Raw genomic sequence first — 19,264 nt, 5'->3', positions numbered from 1 at the left:
AGTGTCTTCCTTAAAATATGTAGCCACTCTCCCCATATGCATAATTTGCTCTGGGGAACTGAACAATCAGCTTATATCCTGGGATTGCAGTACTTTTTATTTCCATTTTCAAGAGCCATGTTCAGTTAGAACAAGAATGGTTGCTGATATAAAATGGCTGATAAAAGCTATTTTGACATCAGTAAAACTGTAAATAAATGTTTACTAATGTTCTCAGGCTTATTTAAAATCACAGTTGTGTTTTTAGGGCCTAAGTTTAGTTGTTTAATTGTATTTTCATGATTTTTAAATGAAAACTAAAACTTGTTTTGTTGAATGTAAAATAAATAATACAGTATTAAATAAATAAAAAGTATAGTTGACTACTAAACTAACATTTTTTTCTACAAAATAGTGTAACTCCCAATTGTACAAAGAAACAGTCCACTTTTCTTCTAGGCTGTCTATTTGTACTAGTCCTTATAACAAATATACAATTGTACCAACTTTTCCAATATATATTCTATTTAAATTATTTTTTCAGCTAAAATCATACCTTGAACACTGAGATCTAAAAACTTACTTTGCTCCTATATAACTGACTCTGTTACCTCTGGGCTAGTCCCTGAACAATTTTTGTCTAGAGCCTGTGCTCATTGTCAACCTTTGTAATCTGGCTTCTTCTTCCTCTAAGATAATATTTCACCAACTCGATAGCATTTTCACAAAAACCATAAAAGTACATCTTAACTAATAACATATCATGACTTGTAGGGCTGAAAGCCTACAAATAATTCATGTAACTTAACTATATTTTCTGCTGTCTTTAGCATCAATGAGATCACATAAACAGATTCATCAAGGCAGTATATGTACTGTGGCTTTATCTAAGACCAGATTGTGTTTCTAACGGAATATTTTTATAATTCGAGTATTTCATAATCTGAAAAGTGATTATTTTCTCCAGAATTGCAGACAAAATTGAAATAGATCCAAACTAATTAATGCTAAGAGGGTGGGCGCCTTAGGTAGGGGATAATCTTCAGAGTTTTAATCAACTGTATAGATATTTCATCGGTTCCTGTTGCTCTTGATTTTACTTTGTTCGTTGCTGATTTGACATCAGTAGTGACTACATGGACATTTATAACAGGTGTCGTACCATCTATTTTACTCAAGTTAAAGTAACACACATTTTCATTATTAGTATTATTTTTCACTGCCCTCTGTGTAAAATATTTATTTGACTCATTTAAGTCTAGATCATTTGATAAGTTTCTCACTGGTAGATTTTCCAACGATAACGACAAATTAAGATAAGTCCAAAAATCTTTGGGGATACTTGAAGATGACAGTCTGTAAAATATGTCCTCTATGACTTCCATTCCATACTAATTGGTTCAGTTCATTACGTGTTTTCTCATACAATGCCCAATTTTCATTAGTGCTGGTTTTTTAAAATTTCCTATGTTATTTATTTTTAATTTTAGTAATATCACCATTTATCCAGTGTACCAAGTAATATTGCGGATGCTCTATATATTCATTGAACTGTCTCAGTCAATCTCAGATCAGCAGCTACAGCAAGTTCTTTATTAAGCTTGGAAAAACGATTTAGGTAATCATGTTAGGCAGCTGGTCTTTTTTTGTCAAATTTTACAGTACAACAAATCAGCTTGTGATCCGTTATCTTTTCTCCTCTAAGGTACAAAACACCTGGTGCATTGATTACGATGGGTAACCATGCAGTGAGAGAGTGGCAAAATAAAAAATATTTGTAGACAAATTGGGTAAAACTATGACGTTTTCACATGTGACATAGTAACTTGTATCCTGACGAAATGAGCTATAGATATGAAATTTTGCTCTTACCTTGTTGTATAAATAATTTTACTCTCTGATTAAATTTAATTATGATAAAATCAGCCCAGAAGGAGACAAACATACATGCAGGTGAAACTAATAGATATGAGATGGGCAAATTTCTCACTTTAACTATTTTTAAACAATAAATCACAGTAATAACCCTTTAAGCACCAACATCTTAAGGCCTATTGAGAAACGCCAAGGTGATATTAACCAATTTTTCAGTCTTTGTATAGAAACTCATTTTACATTTTGTTAATAGAGATAAATAAACCAATTTTGTTCTGTTTTGTTGTAAATTTAATGCTCTAAAAGGGTACTTAACTTAAAAATATATAATAAATTATTTATTACTTTTCAAACACACAGAAAATAGTGAAAATTTTGAAATTTCATTTGAAATTTTGAGTTTGTTGTGAAATTAGAGAAATAAAAAAATATTTTATATAAGGTACCATGTATATAAAAAAACTGGTAAATAAAAACTACAAAATGTGTTATTTTAACCTAGATATGTTTCACTAATTTAATTAATAATACTAATAATTAATAATATATTATACAAGGTCTGTCCAAAAAGTATCCAACCGCCAACCAGTAGGCGGCCGCGGCGTAACTGACCGGCTCGAACCGGTTATTGGAGGGGAGGGGCGAGCCTACTCCTTCCCATATTAGGCATTGAATGCGATCCGGTCACTCAGTGAGTCACAGCACTCTGTTCCGTACAGTACTGTCGTGTGTGTGCGTCGCATTTCAATATGACTGAACGTGTTGAGCAGCGCATTTGCATTAAATTTTGCCAAAAACTTGGCCATTCAGCATCAGAGACGATTACTATGATACGGAAAGTTTATGGTGACGTGTCTATGGGCGATACACAAATAAAAGAGTGGTTTAGGCGGTTTAAAAATGGCCGCATATCAGTGGAGAGTGATGACCGATCTGGCAGGCCTTCAACGGCCACAAACGCTGAAAATGTTAAACGTGTTCGTGCAGCAATTAATGAAAACCGTCGATTGACTGTCCGAGAGCTGGAAGAAGATTTAGGAATACCAAAATCGTCAGTTTGTAACATTTTACACGAAGATTTAAAAATTAACCGTGTTTCGGCAAAATTTGTTCCTCGGCTGCTGACAGAAGACCAAAAGAACTGTTGACTTGAAATCGCACAGGACAATCTGGATTTGATAAAAAAGTGACCCAGGGCTATTTAAAAAAGTTATTACTGGTGATGAGTCATGGGTTTATGGCTACGACCCTGAAACAAAGGCTCAATCTTCACAGTGGAAAACTCGCAAAGAGCAACGGCCGAAAAAAGCAAGACAAAGTCGAAGCAATGTCAAGACAATGCTGACAGTTTTTTTTTACCAGGACGGCGTTGTTCATCACGAATATGCTCCAAGAGTCCAGACAGTGAATGAGGAGTATTATCTTGAGGTCCTAAGGCGGCTACGAGATGCAGTGCGAAAGAAACGACCTGAACTGTGGACAAGCCGTGACTGGATCCTGCACCACGACAAAGCGCCAGCTCATTCCTCAAATCTTATTCAGCGTTTTTTGGTCAAACACGACATCAACAAACTACGACAGCCTCCCTACAGTCCTGACATAGCTCCTTGTGACTTCTGGCTATTTCCGAATTTAAAAAATTCCTTTGAAAGGAAAAAGATTTGACGATGTTCAACAAATAAAACAAAATGTGACGAAGGACCTGTTAGCCATTCCACAAAATGAATTTAAGGAGTTTCCGGAAGTGGGAGGAGCGTTGGAATTAGGTAGTGGCTTGTGGAGGGGAGTACTTTGAAGGGGACCAGATTGCCGTTGCCGCAGAGTAACGTCAGTTCATGCCAGACGTCAAGGTCGGATACTTTTTGGACACACCCCGTATATATATGTCTATTAAACGTCCTACCAGCAGCACGTTTTTCTACGGAAAAACTAAATGTCCTCCAAATAGGACTCAAAGGGTTATATTTCAATCAAAATGACATCTTATTTTAAACAATTACTTTATTGTTGATTGTTATGAAAATGAATTTCCAAGATGTGATTTTTAGAATAACCTACATAAATTACACAACAAGTATAGTAACATCTAAAACAATGTTGTTCTTTGACATTTCAAATAATATATACATTGTACTTTTAGGTACATATGGAGGAAAAAGCAAACAACACAACAGAAATATAAAACTTATGTACATTCCACAATGAAGTGAAGACAGCAATAAAAGTGATGATAGCCAAGCAATGAACACACAGGCTGTGCATGCACTGCACTCTACAGTTCACCTCAGCCTACCACTCACCCTTTCATTATCTGTTTTGGAGTCTGAACATTCGATTTCATTTTTAAATGAGCTCTGTAAAAAACATATCTATTCATATTCAATCTGTTGCCTGCAGTGTAAATATTAGACTTAAACTAGCTACATGTTCGGTGTTTCTTCTTACCAGTAATGAAATGAAACTAATGCCACACTAAACACATAAATGAATATACTAATAGATTTATATGACAGCAATAAGAATACAATGAGATAAAGTTAACTAGCAGTTATAAAATTAAGAATTAAATTAAATTATAGAACAATTCTGTGCAAGAGCCTTGACTGTTTCATTCCTTACATACTAAAGATTCCTATTTTCCTAAAAGCCATAAACCGAATCAATTATTAATTTCAGAAATAATTAATTGTTTATAGTTTATTGCAAAGTGATGTACTCTACATCTTTAGAATCATTCATCATGTACATCCTCTAGTTTTCTACTGAAAATATTTACTTTTAATTGCAAAACTAGATTTTAACATTGGTCCTAACTCTTGAAGTTTGAACAAGTCATGTAAGTTTGTGCTCAAAATAATTATTTGGTCAGGATTGTTTAGTTTTCAAAATTCTGATGTAAAGAATATCATGTTCAGAAACTCCCCAGGAGTAGCAAAGCAACAATTAAATTGAATTGACAACTCCCACAGTGTAACAATTCACAATTATTCATGTATTGAACATGGCTTAGTTGCATCAACCACTCCAACATAAATTCCCGTTCATCACTGTGTGATACACATTAATCTGTACTAACTGTTCTTTTGTGGGACTACTTAAATTTTACCAAATACATCTGTGTTCACATTTAGCACAAACATTGTTTTTGATGATGTCTGAACAAATTAATAGTTAATTTAATTTTATCAGCAATATTTTCTTCCTTTGATAATCTTACCAATAGTACAAATTACCTTTTATTGATGATGTAAAACAATAAATTAAAAAGTTTTTACCTTTTACCTACACTGTGTTTTTTATTTTCTAAATGATCTTTTATGTTATAAATAAATAAATATGGCCCAAATGTAAGCCATATTGATGACAGATATCAACACTTTTAATTGTAACTGTTCTAACAACATACACACAGGAAGTTTAGTTTGAACATCTCTACAGATCTAAATGTTGACATGAGTACCAGGGTAGGAGAAAGGAGAAGCAAATACTTACATGGGCACCACACACAACAGCTCCGAGCACGCTGAGCATTTCTCTACTGAGCTCAGGGAATTGAGTTACAATTTTTGTTTCAAAACATTCTGAAACATAAAGTACAATACTTAGCTGAGCTATTTTATGTTATAAAGAGAAAAGACTAAATTTGTACAATTTTGACCAAAACCTTCATCACTTCTGCTTTCATTATATAAATTCCAATTTTATGCCAAAATTACAGCCACTGTGTTGTAGAGTACTCTATGATAAAAAAATGTGACTTTTAACTTAGAATCCTCTGCATATATTCAATTTACAATGTTTTAAAACACAAGTGACTTCAAAAATACATATATTCCTTCAGTATTTGGAATAGGTAACAAGTAACTGTATAGGATTTCCACTATCATTGGTGATGAAGTATAAGAAAGCTTTTGTAAAACTTCATAATTTGTTAAATAGTATTACTGTGGGTAGACTTTATAGCCTGGGAGTTTTATTTTAAGTATTATTTTCCTATAGTTATATTTCTATACCTAAGACTTTATCCAAGAGTTTCTTATGGGAAGATCTTTACTAAATATAAATAATAAACAATTAGTATTGACTGATAATGGTTTTGTAACATGTTGACTGCGGCAGACACCGCTGTGCACATGCTGTCTTATGAGATTAGTAACGATCACTCACTGTAGACTAGTAGTGAAGGTGTAAACGTAAACAATTCATTAAAATTGAGACACTAAAAATTAAGTTTCTGGGATGAAGCATTTATGGATTTGAGACGTGTTAATATTTATAACTCAGTTTTAAACTTTAGCTTTATGTTAAAGATGGAGACTGATGCACAGCTGGCAACTAATTGAAACTACAGCTAATCCATCAGTTGGCTACACGAGGGAAAATACTAGAGAGAAATGAGATATGTCTTTAATCTCATAGTGTATGTTTAGGGCATAGTTTGGGTCCTAAATCTGAAACTACTTCAACCTCTATACTGTATTTATTTATTTTTTTTTATTTAAATTCTTTATTGAACATATTCTTAGAGAATAGTACAATTTAAAAATTCATTTATCGTGTAAAATGGATGGTCTTGAAGCCAGAGTTTTTAGTTTGTGTCCAAACTGCAGCCGGTCTCTCCTCTTCAGTTCTAGTGGGAGGGCGTTCCACAGCTTTGCTCCGACATACGTTGGCTTCTTCTCCGTGGGCGCTAGGCGGTGAGCTGGAAGATGGTAGTTTGCAGCATGCCGAGTGTTGTAGTCATGTTGCTGTGCTCCAGTCATCACTTCATCGGGTGATTTCAGGTGTACGTAGGTCACAGCTTCTAGGATGTATAGGTTGACCACAGTGAGAATCTTCAGTTCTTGAAAGGCTTGCCTGCATGATTCTCTTGTGCGTAGGCAAGTGTGTATCTAATATACTTACTACATGGACCAATTTGTTGAATCCAAGAAGCAGTTCTTTCCACTATTTACTTGTTCTATCTCAGAAACCAAGAAAGGTAAACTTGAATATAATATGACTTTATACTATAAAAAAGCAAGTTGGAATATTGATGACTTGAAATATTTTTAAATTAAATAATAAATGCTTTAATTAAAAAGGCAGAGTTGGTGTTATCAGGTGCCTTTCTACCACTTAATCTTAACTTGACAATGTCGCTTTTTTATTTTTGGAAATACAACATCTAACTTTGGTTCTGTCTGCTTTAATTGTATCATGTCTTATTAATATTGCGTATAGTACTTTTAAAATAGATCTATTCACACAAGTTTTAAAATGTATTGCTCAGAATAACCATAGAGACTAATTACGTGCATAAACGGTGAACCATTATTAAGTGAAATACATGTGTAATGTTTGTAAAGTTAGAGTACTGTATACATCATAATACAACTCATCTACATTAAGACATGTGTTAATAAGATAATTTACTTGAACTATTTTAGTTAAAAGTACAAAAGAAAACAAACATATTTGTAACAAACAAAAAATAATTGTTATTTCATAATGAAGTAAAATAAAATTAATAGTTACCATAGATAAAAGGAACAATTTCGTTGTGCAGTAGCGCAGGGTGGAATGCAAGCCTGTCAGGAGGAGGGGGTGGAGAGGGGGTCTGCAGAAAGTGTCTCCACATCAAGTAGGGGTCGTACAGGCATTCAAGAAAATGACATAGATTGGTGCAGAACTCTCTAGCTTCTGCTTCAAACACATAGTCTCCAGCCACCATCTAGAAACACATTTATCATAAAATGTTCCACATCAACTAGGGGTGATACACGCATTCCAGAAAATGACAAAGATTGGTGCAAAAATCTTTAGCTTCTGCTTCAAACACATAGTTTCCAGCCACCATCTAGAAACACACTCATCTGGCATATCTATGTTTTGATCCCATTTCTATTAAGTTCACTTAATTAGGAACACAAATAGATAAACAAGAATAGATATATGGTTACTTTATGATTTATTTTCCAACCTATTATAAGAAACGTATAAAATAAATATATGAAAAATGTGATACCTATTGTTAAATGATGTTTTCATTGTTATTGTTCAGCATTATTGATAATTTATACTAACCTTAGAACTGTTAATCACCATTATCTTGTTGGCAAACACAATTTCTGTAGTTTCAGTTAAATTTTTCCTGTCAAAAACATACCTTCATACAATAACTTCTTTTCCTAAGTTTCCTAGTCTACATTAGAGTTTCAGTAAATGCTCCTATAAATGAAACATGACTTTGAGCAATGATACGGAATAAGATGCTGAGATGTAGTTTTCTTCCAGTGCCCACACCTTACATCACAGATGCTAGGGAATATACATGTAATAGTCTGAGTGACGTCCCTATTGGAGACAGTATCACAAATCTGTCCTGGAGTGAGAAGACAAAATTAAGTGTGGAGAATGGAACTTTCACAATCATTATAAGATACATTAGAGTTGCCTTTGAGAAGCTTCCTAGTATGCATTTGCTTTCCAGATAATGCTTCTCAAGGAGTCCTTTAAATGAAACAATATGTAGTAACGAGATGGAGTAAGATTGAATGACCATAACTTATACCTTAGATTCTAAGGAATATATTTTTGCTCATGTTAATGGTCTGAATGGTGTCTACTGGAGGAAAAACCAAAATCTGTCCTGAATTAATGGGACAGGATTGAATTTGGAGATTGGGATTTTCTAAATATAAGTTACCTCAGAATTGCTGTAGGAAGTTTCCTAGTCTACATCAGGGTAAAACAGTAACTCCTGTAGGAGTCCTTTGAATCACAACTTGGCACAAAGATATAGAATGAGATGCTATTATGTAGTTTTCTTCTAATAATCATGCTGATAGGGCAGATTCAATAACTGTACTTATGATTCATACTTTCATAGAGGGTACAACCTCTTAGATACAAAACACAATGTATTGTACATTCATTGACTACAACGGCCAATGCGTTGTACCTATCAATATTCAACTATTGAAAGTAAAGTTTATACAGGTTGCTTATAAAACATTACATAATGTTATATTTAGAAGGACTGCAATAAGGAGGAATGTATTTCTATAATGCATTATTTTAGAATTAATTGTCTAACACATGTGTCCCTTAAAATTTGGTGCCATTTTCAAAATTTTTGTGGTATTCACTTTGATAATTTTGTAAAATTAAAATTATTTTTTACTCTTTAGTTCATTCATTTTAGTAAAAATACTGAAGTCAGTTTCATTTTTAAAATTGTATTATTTAAAACCTTGTGTGAAACTCTGAAATGGCCCGATTCTATAGAAATTAATAACCGTCACTTTTAAAGTATATGATAGTTGATCCAAAAACCATTTTCTGCATATCTGCCTGTCATTATACTGTTATGATATAATACTACTTTCCCACGTGTTTTCTTTATGTTGTGAATTCTGAGTGCTTTCGTTTCCTTCTTTACATGTGGAATTAAGAGAAAATCATCCGAAGGTAGGCAAGTTGAAGAAGATGCGTTAGGCAGCAATACTATGCCAATTTTTCCATATACTTGCTAACAGAAAGGTTTCTGTATTCAGGTTTGTTGGTTTCCGTTATGGTGGAAAAACCAGCCTTCTGCCTGCCACAAATTAGTTTTATAAATACTACAGTGCAATCTTTCTGGAACTTAAATATAAAGCTTGATAAATGGTTGGCCTGATGGAACTAACTATGAATGGGAATAACATTATGTGATCTTTCCTTCATTCAAGTTTATTTTTTACAATGGAAAGATTGTGAAGGAAACTATTTTTCCGGACATTTGCAAATGTTTCATGATACAATAAATCAGTAACAGCTACAATTCGTAATCAGTGGTGTTCCTGATTTATTGTATTATTGAACAATGTCAAATGTCTTGAAAAATCCTGATTCCTTCATGTTAACTTTATTGACAAGAGACTAATATAATAAGGTTCAAAATTGTAACATATTCATGCAAGACAAACTATAACCAAATAAATTATGTATTTGAATTTATAAATAGATAATTCATTAAATTCATGCAAGAGCCAATAAACCCTCAGAATTGTCTTCTTATAGAAGCTTGAATTCCAATAATATAATCAAATCAGATTGGATATTATTAGGCTCCAATGGAAAAAAATTATAAAAATACCATATCAGAGTACAGTATTTAAAATTATACATAAAAAATAATTGAATATAGTTTTTATTGATTAGTTTCTTATTGTATATTTTATATTGTCTTTTATATTCTCTGTATATATAATATTGTTTTTATAATAAGTTTATTTACTGATTTTACTTATTTAATTACGACTAAAACATATTTAACCATTTAAAAATATGTTCATGTTTTCCTTGTTTCAACTTTTTAGTATAAATAACAGGTTATATTAATCCAATAAGAGAATATTGATATTATGTGTATATAAATATAATTATAATATATAAATTTATTTGAATAACGTGTTGTTTGAAATCTTTATTTGAAAAATATAAGAAAAAACATACAATAAATAAACATAATAGACATTTAAGGCTTGTTTCAACCTTCCAAATATACTTATGATTATCCAAACATTTCATAAATTATTTTCTAATCAACAAATGCCTCATGATGACAGTAATGTCATGATTAAAATGAAACTCCCCACCACTGTATTATGTTGCCACACCTACGCAGTCATATTAAACAGAATTGGACTAATCTATTGATAAAGAACAATAATGATAACAAACAGAACAAGGTGATATAGCTACGATTTATAACACAACTAACTGCTATAGTAATGATTAATAATAGGCTTTATTAAAGCCTGTTATTCACAGAACATGTCAAAGAGATATACTGTGACATCTAATATAAAGGGTAATATTGAGCGTTTTTATCACAATATAGTACACTTAAAAGAAAAAAGAATATATACTGTTGATTTTTTTAATTGGTAAAACCATATAAATCAGATAACTTTATGTATTTAAGTTGATTTTTAATTGGATTGCTTAATATGGAATTACATCACATTATGAAAAACATTACAGAATTAACCATAGATTTAAATCGTGAGGGGAATGAATACAACACATCAGTTGTTATAGATTAATTAATTAAAATATAGACATTGTATGTATCAAACTTATAATTGCACATGTGTTTTCTCCATACGGACATGATTTACAAGAATTTCTTATTCATTTCAGAGGGAGGGTCTTAAAAACAATCCTGAAAAGTCATATTTTCATTCTCCTGTAGAATACCACCAACCTAAACAACCTCAAATGCCTTAGGCTTGGAAATGCATCTGTTACATTCTAAAGAAGTAAAGTATGTGGGTGTTACCCTATATCAAAACCTGACATGGAATGCCCAGCTAGACAATATGTTCAGTAGAACAAAATACTCCCTTGAAACCTACTATAACTATATTAGCTATTTAGTTCCTTGATATATCAGTATTAACCCTGTCAGTGCCGTACCTATTTTGCTATGTTACTCTCTTAAATTACTGGTCTGGTTTTTTTATATTTGCAAGATTTTCTGAAATAACCACTTGACAGATTGTTATGATTGTCGTTTTAATTTTTTTGTAATAAAAAAAAGAATATAACACCTATTTTTCTGGTAAAAATAAAATACAATATATTTTTAATGTGTTAGTACATTTTTTATACACTTTATAACTGAGTGTTATTCAAATTTGTCCATAAGTATTATTTTTTTAACCCTTTCAGGGCCAGGACCAAATATGAGATGTTGCAAAATTTTTTCACACATCATATTCGCTTGTGACTAGTCAAAAGTGCCAGGCTAAAATTGGTGATTTTGCAGTCTCTTAGATTAAAATTTATAACTTTTCATAAAAATTAGAGAATGACCTAAAAGTTGCACCAAATTACTCGTATAGATATATACTATCAACAACAAAAATATATAGATGTAGTTTTAAGTAATTAAAATTTTTTTTTAATAATGTTTTAATAGATTAGATACATTTTTTTATTTTTTTTGTAAATAACTAAAAAAATGAAAAATAATTTTACTGTGGGAAGCTATTTTATTATATTGTACATTTAGAAAGGAACAACCATACAAAATTTTGTGTTATTTCTCTCATAAATAAATTTTGTATGACACATTTTGTATAAATATGCATAATTGTACTTCGCAACAAGTGATAAAGCAACTGACTCTTACACTGCAAGAAACTTAAAATAAATATTTACATTATGGATGTAGTACCGGTAAACAGATGATTGTAGGATCCATAAACAGTTTCAATACAGTTAAAAACACTATTTACCAAGAAATATTTACACAATTTTATTTGAAATTTATTTACACTTTTTCTATTTACAAATATGCTACTTACAATTTCACTCCCGTGAGATCGCATATTGTCAGTCATTGTAACTACTACACACAAGCTAAACACGTAACTACTAACACTACTAATATTTACAACCACAAAATAAAATAATGAAGAAGAATCCAACATACAATAGTACGATTACACTAAAGCATAGAGAATTAACAACAATAGATCGAGTCAGCTGATAATGTCACGTGACAATTATTACGAAATAAAAATGCATAGACCTCCAAAATAAAATGATATTCATATTAATTATCTACAAATATACCAGGGAATAAAAAAAACATAAAACTTTAATCATTTAATGTCGTATTTATTTAAGAAAACGACGAATATCAAGGTGACTATATATTGCCGCCTGGCGCTTTTCGCATATGTCACTGACGGCAATATATTGCCGCCTGGCCCGGAGAGGGTTACATTTTTTAAGTATACCAAGTGAAAGGCCATGAAATTATAAACAAAGTCCATGCATAATATAATATTTTTCCACAGTAAACTAATGTCAACAGTAGATCATCAAATTTGTATGTACTTGGTAACAGTACTGGGAACAATAAAGCAAATAAAAACTCATTGCTATGGAAATATCCAAATATCAATATTGATATTATTATAATACTAAATGTAAATTGAACATTGCTTTATGATTTGTTTTACATCGAAACGTAATTACAGAACAAAGTAAATAGTGGTACTAGGCAAACACGTAATTCACATTTGACGAATTTATCGGTTGACAGAACATAACAAAATCTAATTTAATTATCATTCCGTAGTGGATCCAAAGAGTGGATCCTGAGAACTTTAATATCATCTTTCAAGCAAAGGTCTACAAATTTCTCAGCTTGTCTGTGAGATGCTACTTTTAATTTTATTTCTCAGTCTACTAGGCTAAGATTTTTAGCTGTTAATACCTGCCAGTCTCTTGTAAACTATTTAAACTATCTTGATAAGGCTCATTCACACATTCCTGTTAAGTCCAGTAAGATAATATTTACACCTTACATTGTAAATACATATTTTATTTACAGACTTATTGAAAACAAATAATTTCCAATTTCTAACATTACAACATAATTTATTGTATTTTGAAAAAGTCTTCAGAAAAGGTTAATGGAATAAACATATTGAAACAAAAAAAAACCAAGTTCACCTGATGAATGATTGCATTAGCTATCCCGACTGCTTGACTAACAAAGTCACAGGATGCAATGAGTGGGATGTTGTCGAAGTTGCGGCTGATTGCTGTGAGACAACGAATCAACAGATCGACCTCTACAATGGCTTCTCCTTGTAAACCACCCTGCTGGTCACACACATCATAATAAATTAACAGGTGAATCATATGTTTCACAGTTGTTATTCTCTTGTATACATAACTATTATTTCAGCAGTTAATACTGTGCTGTTGCAAGATACGGTATGCTACTTGGAGGCTAGATTCTGACCTTAGTTAGAGGCTAGGGTGTAGTGATATCAAGTTTCAGATGTTTCCTGATATCTACATTGGTATGGGGCCTTATAAAGATGTATTAGTGAAGGTATAGAATTTAGCATTGGAAACTGAATGTCAGCACCTTAACAGAACAACCAAGGTTGGAATCACCATTGGTAGGCCTTCACATAATATTATAGGACTCTCTCAGATGCTAATTGTTTCTAGAATATTAATTAAAGACATTTGTTAAGCATGCATCACAAGATTTATAGGTCATCATTCGCCCATTACAATGTTGTATTGTATCAAAAAATAACAAAAATAGTAAAAGAAAATATTGATTACAAAAGTTTCCTCAATTGTTATCTAGATCAAATCAGAAATTGACTAAGAGAGAATTGCTTTTCCTGCAGTTAGCAGAACTGCTGGTGGGAGTAACAAGCTACAAATCTAATGAGTATCCCACTGAACAATGATAAAATCCCTCATAAAGAACCTCATGGGAATCCCCAATGATAATGATTAAGCGATAATCTGCTGAGTCACCAATGATAGCTCAGACTGTTTTTGTTTACATATTTACTGTAGTGTGATAGTGATTTAATATTCAAAAACTACAAGTAAACTGGTTTTTTCTGTAGTAAGATCTGAAATAATACAAATAATGAAATATCCAGTGCTCAAGTAATGTTAACACATTAAATGTAAACATTTCTGGCATTATGGCAATCCAACTGACATCAGCAGTGATTGAGTTTAAGAACCTCTATACTGTGTAAACATTTCAAATAGTTGTGAGAGATTTTTGTACAAAAAATCTATAAACATAGTTTAAACCATAATCTGAACAAAGTGAGTTTTATAGATTTACTGCAGATTGGTAGGAAACTTTACGTTTGTGCTGAGCTGTTCAAAAACATTACTAAAATATATAATGGTCAGTGACAAAACTACTGGAGGGCTGGAGTTGAGGAAGATCAACTCCTCCCAAAAGCTCTAAAAAAGTTAGTAAATGTTATACATATAACAGCAATCCAACTTTTTTGAAATAAATCAGTTAAATGGTTTATTTTGAATTACTATACCTATCTAATTTATTTAGATTTATTCTACACCCCTTGTTATGGTGTGCTCTTCAATCAGATTCATCCTTTCTCCCAAAGCCTAAGTCGGCACCCACTAAGCAAGACGTATTACTACAAAGTAAACAATCAATAATAGGTCTTATAAGCAATTTACTTGTATAGTGACATAAATAATTACATAAAGTCATCAAAGATTGAACATTCCCTCTGTTCAATTCTGACAGTATTGAAAGAATAAAAATGAAGAATAGTGGAGTAAAAGGATAGGTATTACCTTTGATTTTATTAGCTACACAAGAGATAACTCATCCAACGAGGCATGACAAATGTGAGTGCTCGCACTACACTCTGTAGAGTGAGAGGCAGGCCCAGGTAGTAAATATTTAAAAGGTAACATCAAATTTACATGGCGCAGCCCTAGCACTCGACGTAGGAACTTACTGAAATACTCCTCAGGACCTCAGCACTTCTCATTTGTATCAATGATTTATCTCCTGTGTAACTAATACAATCAAAGGTATTACTACATGCTACCTATGTTAAAAATAAAAATGAAGTACTATACTCATGAAATTGGAGCTTTAAAACTAATACAATAATTATTAAATATTCAAATTACAGTATAGTTATTAAGAAATGTTTAAATAGTTTAAAACTTACCTTATCTACATTGTCTTTTGCTATAAAAATGAACTTCCCTATAGCTGGTAACAATTCTTCAGGAAGTCTGGACAAGTGAGGCCCAAAGTCATCTTTGACTGAATTCCAATCCGGGAGTGTTTTTATGTCTGACCATTCTAGTTTTAACTGAGCTTCCCAGATTGCTACAAAACCTTTAATGAAGTGGCGAAAATGACTTTCTTCATTCTATAACAATGAATTGAACATTAAATACATTTTGCACTTCATAACACATTTTTGCCATCCAACCATATTACTACTGCAATTTGAAATCATCTTGAAAATATATATATATTACAAAAAACTGCAAGTACAAAAACCTATTTCAATTTATTAACAACTTAGCTTGACTATAAAGAACGTCACAAGTTGCTTTTGGTCTGAAAATAATTGTTATGTCACGTAATATTTTATGTGTTTGTATATTTATCAGGATTTAATATTTTGGTTTTAAAGTACCCTATATGTTAAATGGTAAAAATGGTTTAAATGGAATTTATATAAACATTAACAACGACAATTTGTGTGTTGAATCTTAATTGAATTGGTTATTTAATCAATTAAAGCTAGTTGACTATCTTGTTTGTATAAAATATAATTTGTAAACAAATGTAGAATCCTTTCTATTACAAATTCATAAGCTTAATATTGCACTTATGATGCTACAATAATTGTATTTACTGAACATTTAGAAGATGTCCAACAATACTAAAATTGAGTTACAATCAATCAAATCTCTTTTGTGTCCAATACAAACTTTACAGTAGAACAAGTCTAATGATATTATTTTTTTTTTAATAAACTGCATTTAACAAATTAAAACAACTTTCTGCTGATTAAATATTGCATTATGTTATATTATTTACAACATAGTCTTTAAAAAATCAAAAGAACAAAAAAAATTATTTACAAAAAAAATGATTTTACTTTGTTTTAAGAATAAACAACATATCTCCTCGTGTAGATCATGGGGAAGCCTAGTGTAAATTGAGAGACAGACATGGTTTGTACTTTGATCATTGAGAGTAAGCATGTTCCTTCCTCTTGAGCAATAGTGATGGTACGAACTATTTGTAATAAATTGTTTAGTTATGTTCCTTATGTACATGTACACCTCATATTTCACTGGCCTTACCACTGTCATTATTCCATTTTCATAAAAGATGAACACTCGACTGCAGTTCACCCATGTCCCAAAGTTGCTTTCTCAAAGTTTTTATTACTTGAGAGCCCATTCCATTACCACAATGCTATTTTATAAAGATACCTATTGACTATTAAGTTTTTTTTTTTTTTAATGCAAATGTATGTAACTTTAAATCAATAAGGATTGTGTATTCTTTGAATAAATTTGAAATTATTGAGTAATCCATGTTTAATAAACTTGGCTTAAAGTTGTTCTCAACTTCTCATATTCTGAGAACACAGCCTTAAAAAATGATGTTTACATATTGAACTATAGCTTAATTATGAGTTCCTATGGAAAAATCAAAGAGAAATTGGCATAGCATTATATGCATGAAATGCTAGAAGACCAAATAAAGTAAAAATGTAACGTTTGCTTTTATTTGTTGTGAACTTATCTTCAGCCAATATGCTTTCAACATATAATTGAAGAAAACTATGTATCCTACTTTCTTGTTATCTCATTGACCATCAAATGAAAACTTTAAAGACACCTAGTCATCATCTCAAAACCTTTTGGACCAAATACTAAAAGTTTACCTTTTGAATCAAAGTTCACATGTGTTTGTATTCAAGTATTGTTAATTTACTGTGTATGATATGAGGTTGAGTGGTAGAGAGGGTTTGACAGCCCTAACGCTGCCTCTTCAATAAATGCAATTTTCATTTCATTTCATTTCAAATACTGATCTGGAAATTCCCCCATCAGTACCGCCTGCAGTATTCCTCCTAGGTTAATATCAGTGTAGATTATAGCAAATACTAAACTAAACTAAATAAAAAAATAATATAACTGGTCATTCAAAGTTTTGAACGTTAGAACTATCTTCAAATTTAAGTTATTATTTAAGTGGCCTACATACATTTCTTGTTATACTTAGACGTTTAACACAAAAAAAGATTTTTTTGCCATTATTATTGAAAAATTAGACGGCAAAAAAAATGTCCAGAAATAAGCCGTCGTCGTGAACGTGTTAATATATTTAATAATTGTTTTCTCTGTTATTTCTTTTGTTTCATTGGATAGAGTAATGTATTTATTGTGAATTACAGTAAGTAACTTTTTTTACCTCCAATTATGTGACATATATGTATTAAATGTATAAGAATAAAAATATAATGTCTAACATATTTAATCTTACCCTACAAGTAATTATAACAAAATTATATATAAATCCATCACAATCACTTGACCTATATCATATAGACCTAACTATTTACACTACTTACTTTGAATGATTGAATCTTCAAATTACATGTAAATAATTTGATATAAAGAATAATACTCTCAATACATAATTCTTCTCACTATATTATGTTAATCATTTAGTCCTATAGATTAAATGTAATAAGCCTACCACTGCCTTGTCGCCAGGCTAAGTTTTAATAAAAGACCAGTTGTACATAATTCATGTTCCACAGAAAAAATTGCCTCAGTCCATTTTGTGCACAAGACTATTACTACAGAAATATTCCTTATTAAACTTTGAATGTATTACATTCCCACTAATGTAAGCCTACTATAGTTGAAAAAATGCACTCATTTTCTTCAAATAAACATTAGAAAATGTATATAATTTATACTAAATAAGACTTAAATATTACTCTCATATTGTAAATAAACTTACATTTAATGTTTATACCACACTTTATTTGTTTTGAAACTCAAACATAATAAATTAATCATTTTGTTGGTATGATTCATAATTTGTTACACTGATCATAACCTAACTTTTCTTGTGTACATATGAGAATTAGTAACGCAATCCACCAAATATTACTGATATGGATTATTATATATTCAGATTAAAAAACATTCTGGTGAAAAGTTTGAAGCAACTAAATAAAGAAAATTCAAGAATATTAATTTTTCTAAGTGTTTTAATATACTATAGCCTAAGTGTACTTTTAGGTTACCTTAGTTGTGTATTGCACCCATGATGAATATATTTCTTGTTTGTTTTCCATTGTAAATACATTTCCTGACATAACAACTGCTGTGCATACTTAGCGGAACAAATAATTATCACTAAATTGTTTCTTCTCCGAGAAGAATTAATAAGGATATCCCGATTCAAATGTAAATAAACACGGTAAACTGACACTGACAGCATCTACAGTCGGCTGCATAGAAATTTTTTTAAAGGTGGCAGAACAAAGCAAGGAACCAGCTGATACAGACTCCATAGAGAACGAATAGTTATGAGTGTATAAAATTTAATTATTTTTATCACTTGTTAACCGCAATAAAAAGAAAATTGTCAATTATTTCCACTGAATATGTATAGCAAACAAATACTAATTTACAGATTATTTAACAATTGTCATGCCTATGATTGTATTTTATTATATCGTCTCGTCAATAAGATAGTGTGCTGTTTGCAATGTATTAGAGGGTTTACTGTTGATTTAGACCAAGGCATTAATGACTTTTAATGTTATACACGTAAAATTTTACTCCGTCATAATTATTTTAATGGGATCATCGTTAAAATAAAGCCTCACATCCGCTTTCTGCAGGCTCACTGTACTAACATTTTACGTAGGTATTCCATCTAGGTGACCAGAACTAGAGGAGCAATTACACAGTTATCTCGATTCATTTGTTCGTGCTCCCCCCTAAATGCCTGTTTAGTTGGGCTCGACAGATACAACAGCTAATGAGACTTCTGCGACTC

The 19,264-nt window shown here is 31.3% G+C and overlaps 1 protein-coding gene across 1 annotated transcript in view; it reads right to left on the bottom strand.

The window, feature by feature from the left end:
• The window catches only part of LOC124361263 (neurobeachin-like protein 1), a 155,692-nt gene extending 136,987 nt beyond the window's left edge, over positions 1-18,705 (bottom strand). Inside the window, 6 exon segments of the mRNA XM_046815310.1 lie at positions 4,155-4,208; positions 5,347-5,435; positions 7,372-7,567; positions 13,351-13,503; positions 15,381-15,587; positions 18,504-18,705. Of these exon segments, the coding sequence (XP_046671266.1) occupies positions 4,155-4,208; positions 5,347-5,435; positions 7,372-7,567; positions 13,351-13,503; positions 15,381-15,587; positions 18,504-18,575 (771 nt within the window). The 5' untranslated portion in view covers positions 18,576-18,705.
• Between the last annotated feature and the right edge of the window lie 559 nt (positions 18,706-19,264).

The sequence above is a fragment of the Homalodisca vitripennis genome, chromosome 4, assembly GCF_021130785.1.
Source record: "Homalodisca vitripennis isolate AUS2020 chromosome 4, UT_GWSS_2.1, whole genome shotgun sequence".
In the NCBI taxonomy this organism is placed as follows: Eukaryota; Metazoa; Arthropoda; class Insecta; order Hemiptera; family Cicadellidae; genus Homalodisca; species Homalodisca vitripennis.
Note: the sequence above shows the minus strand (reverse complement) of the source record. Positions and strands in the feature narration are given on the sequence as shown.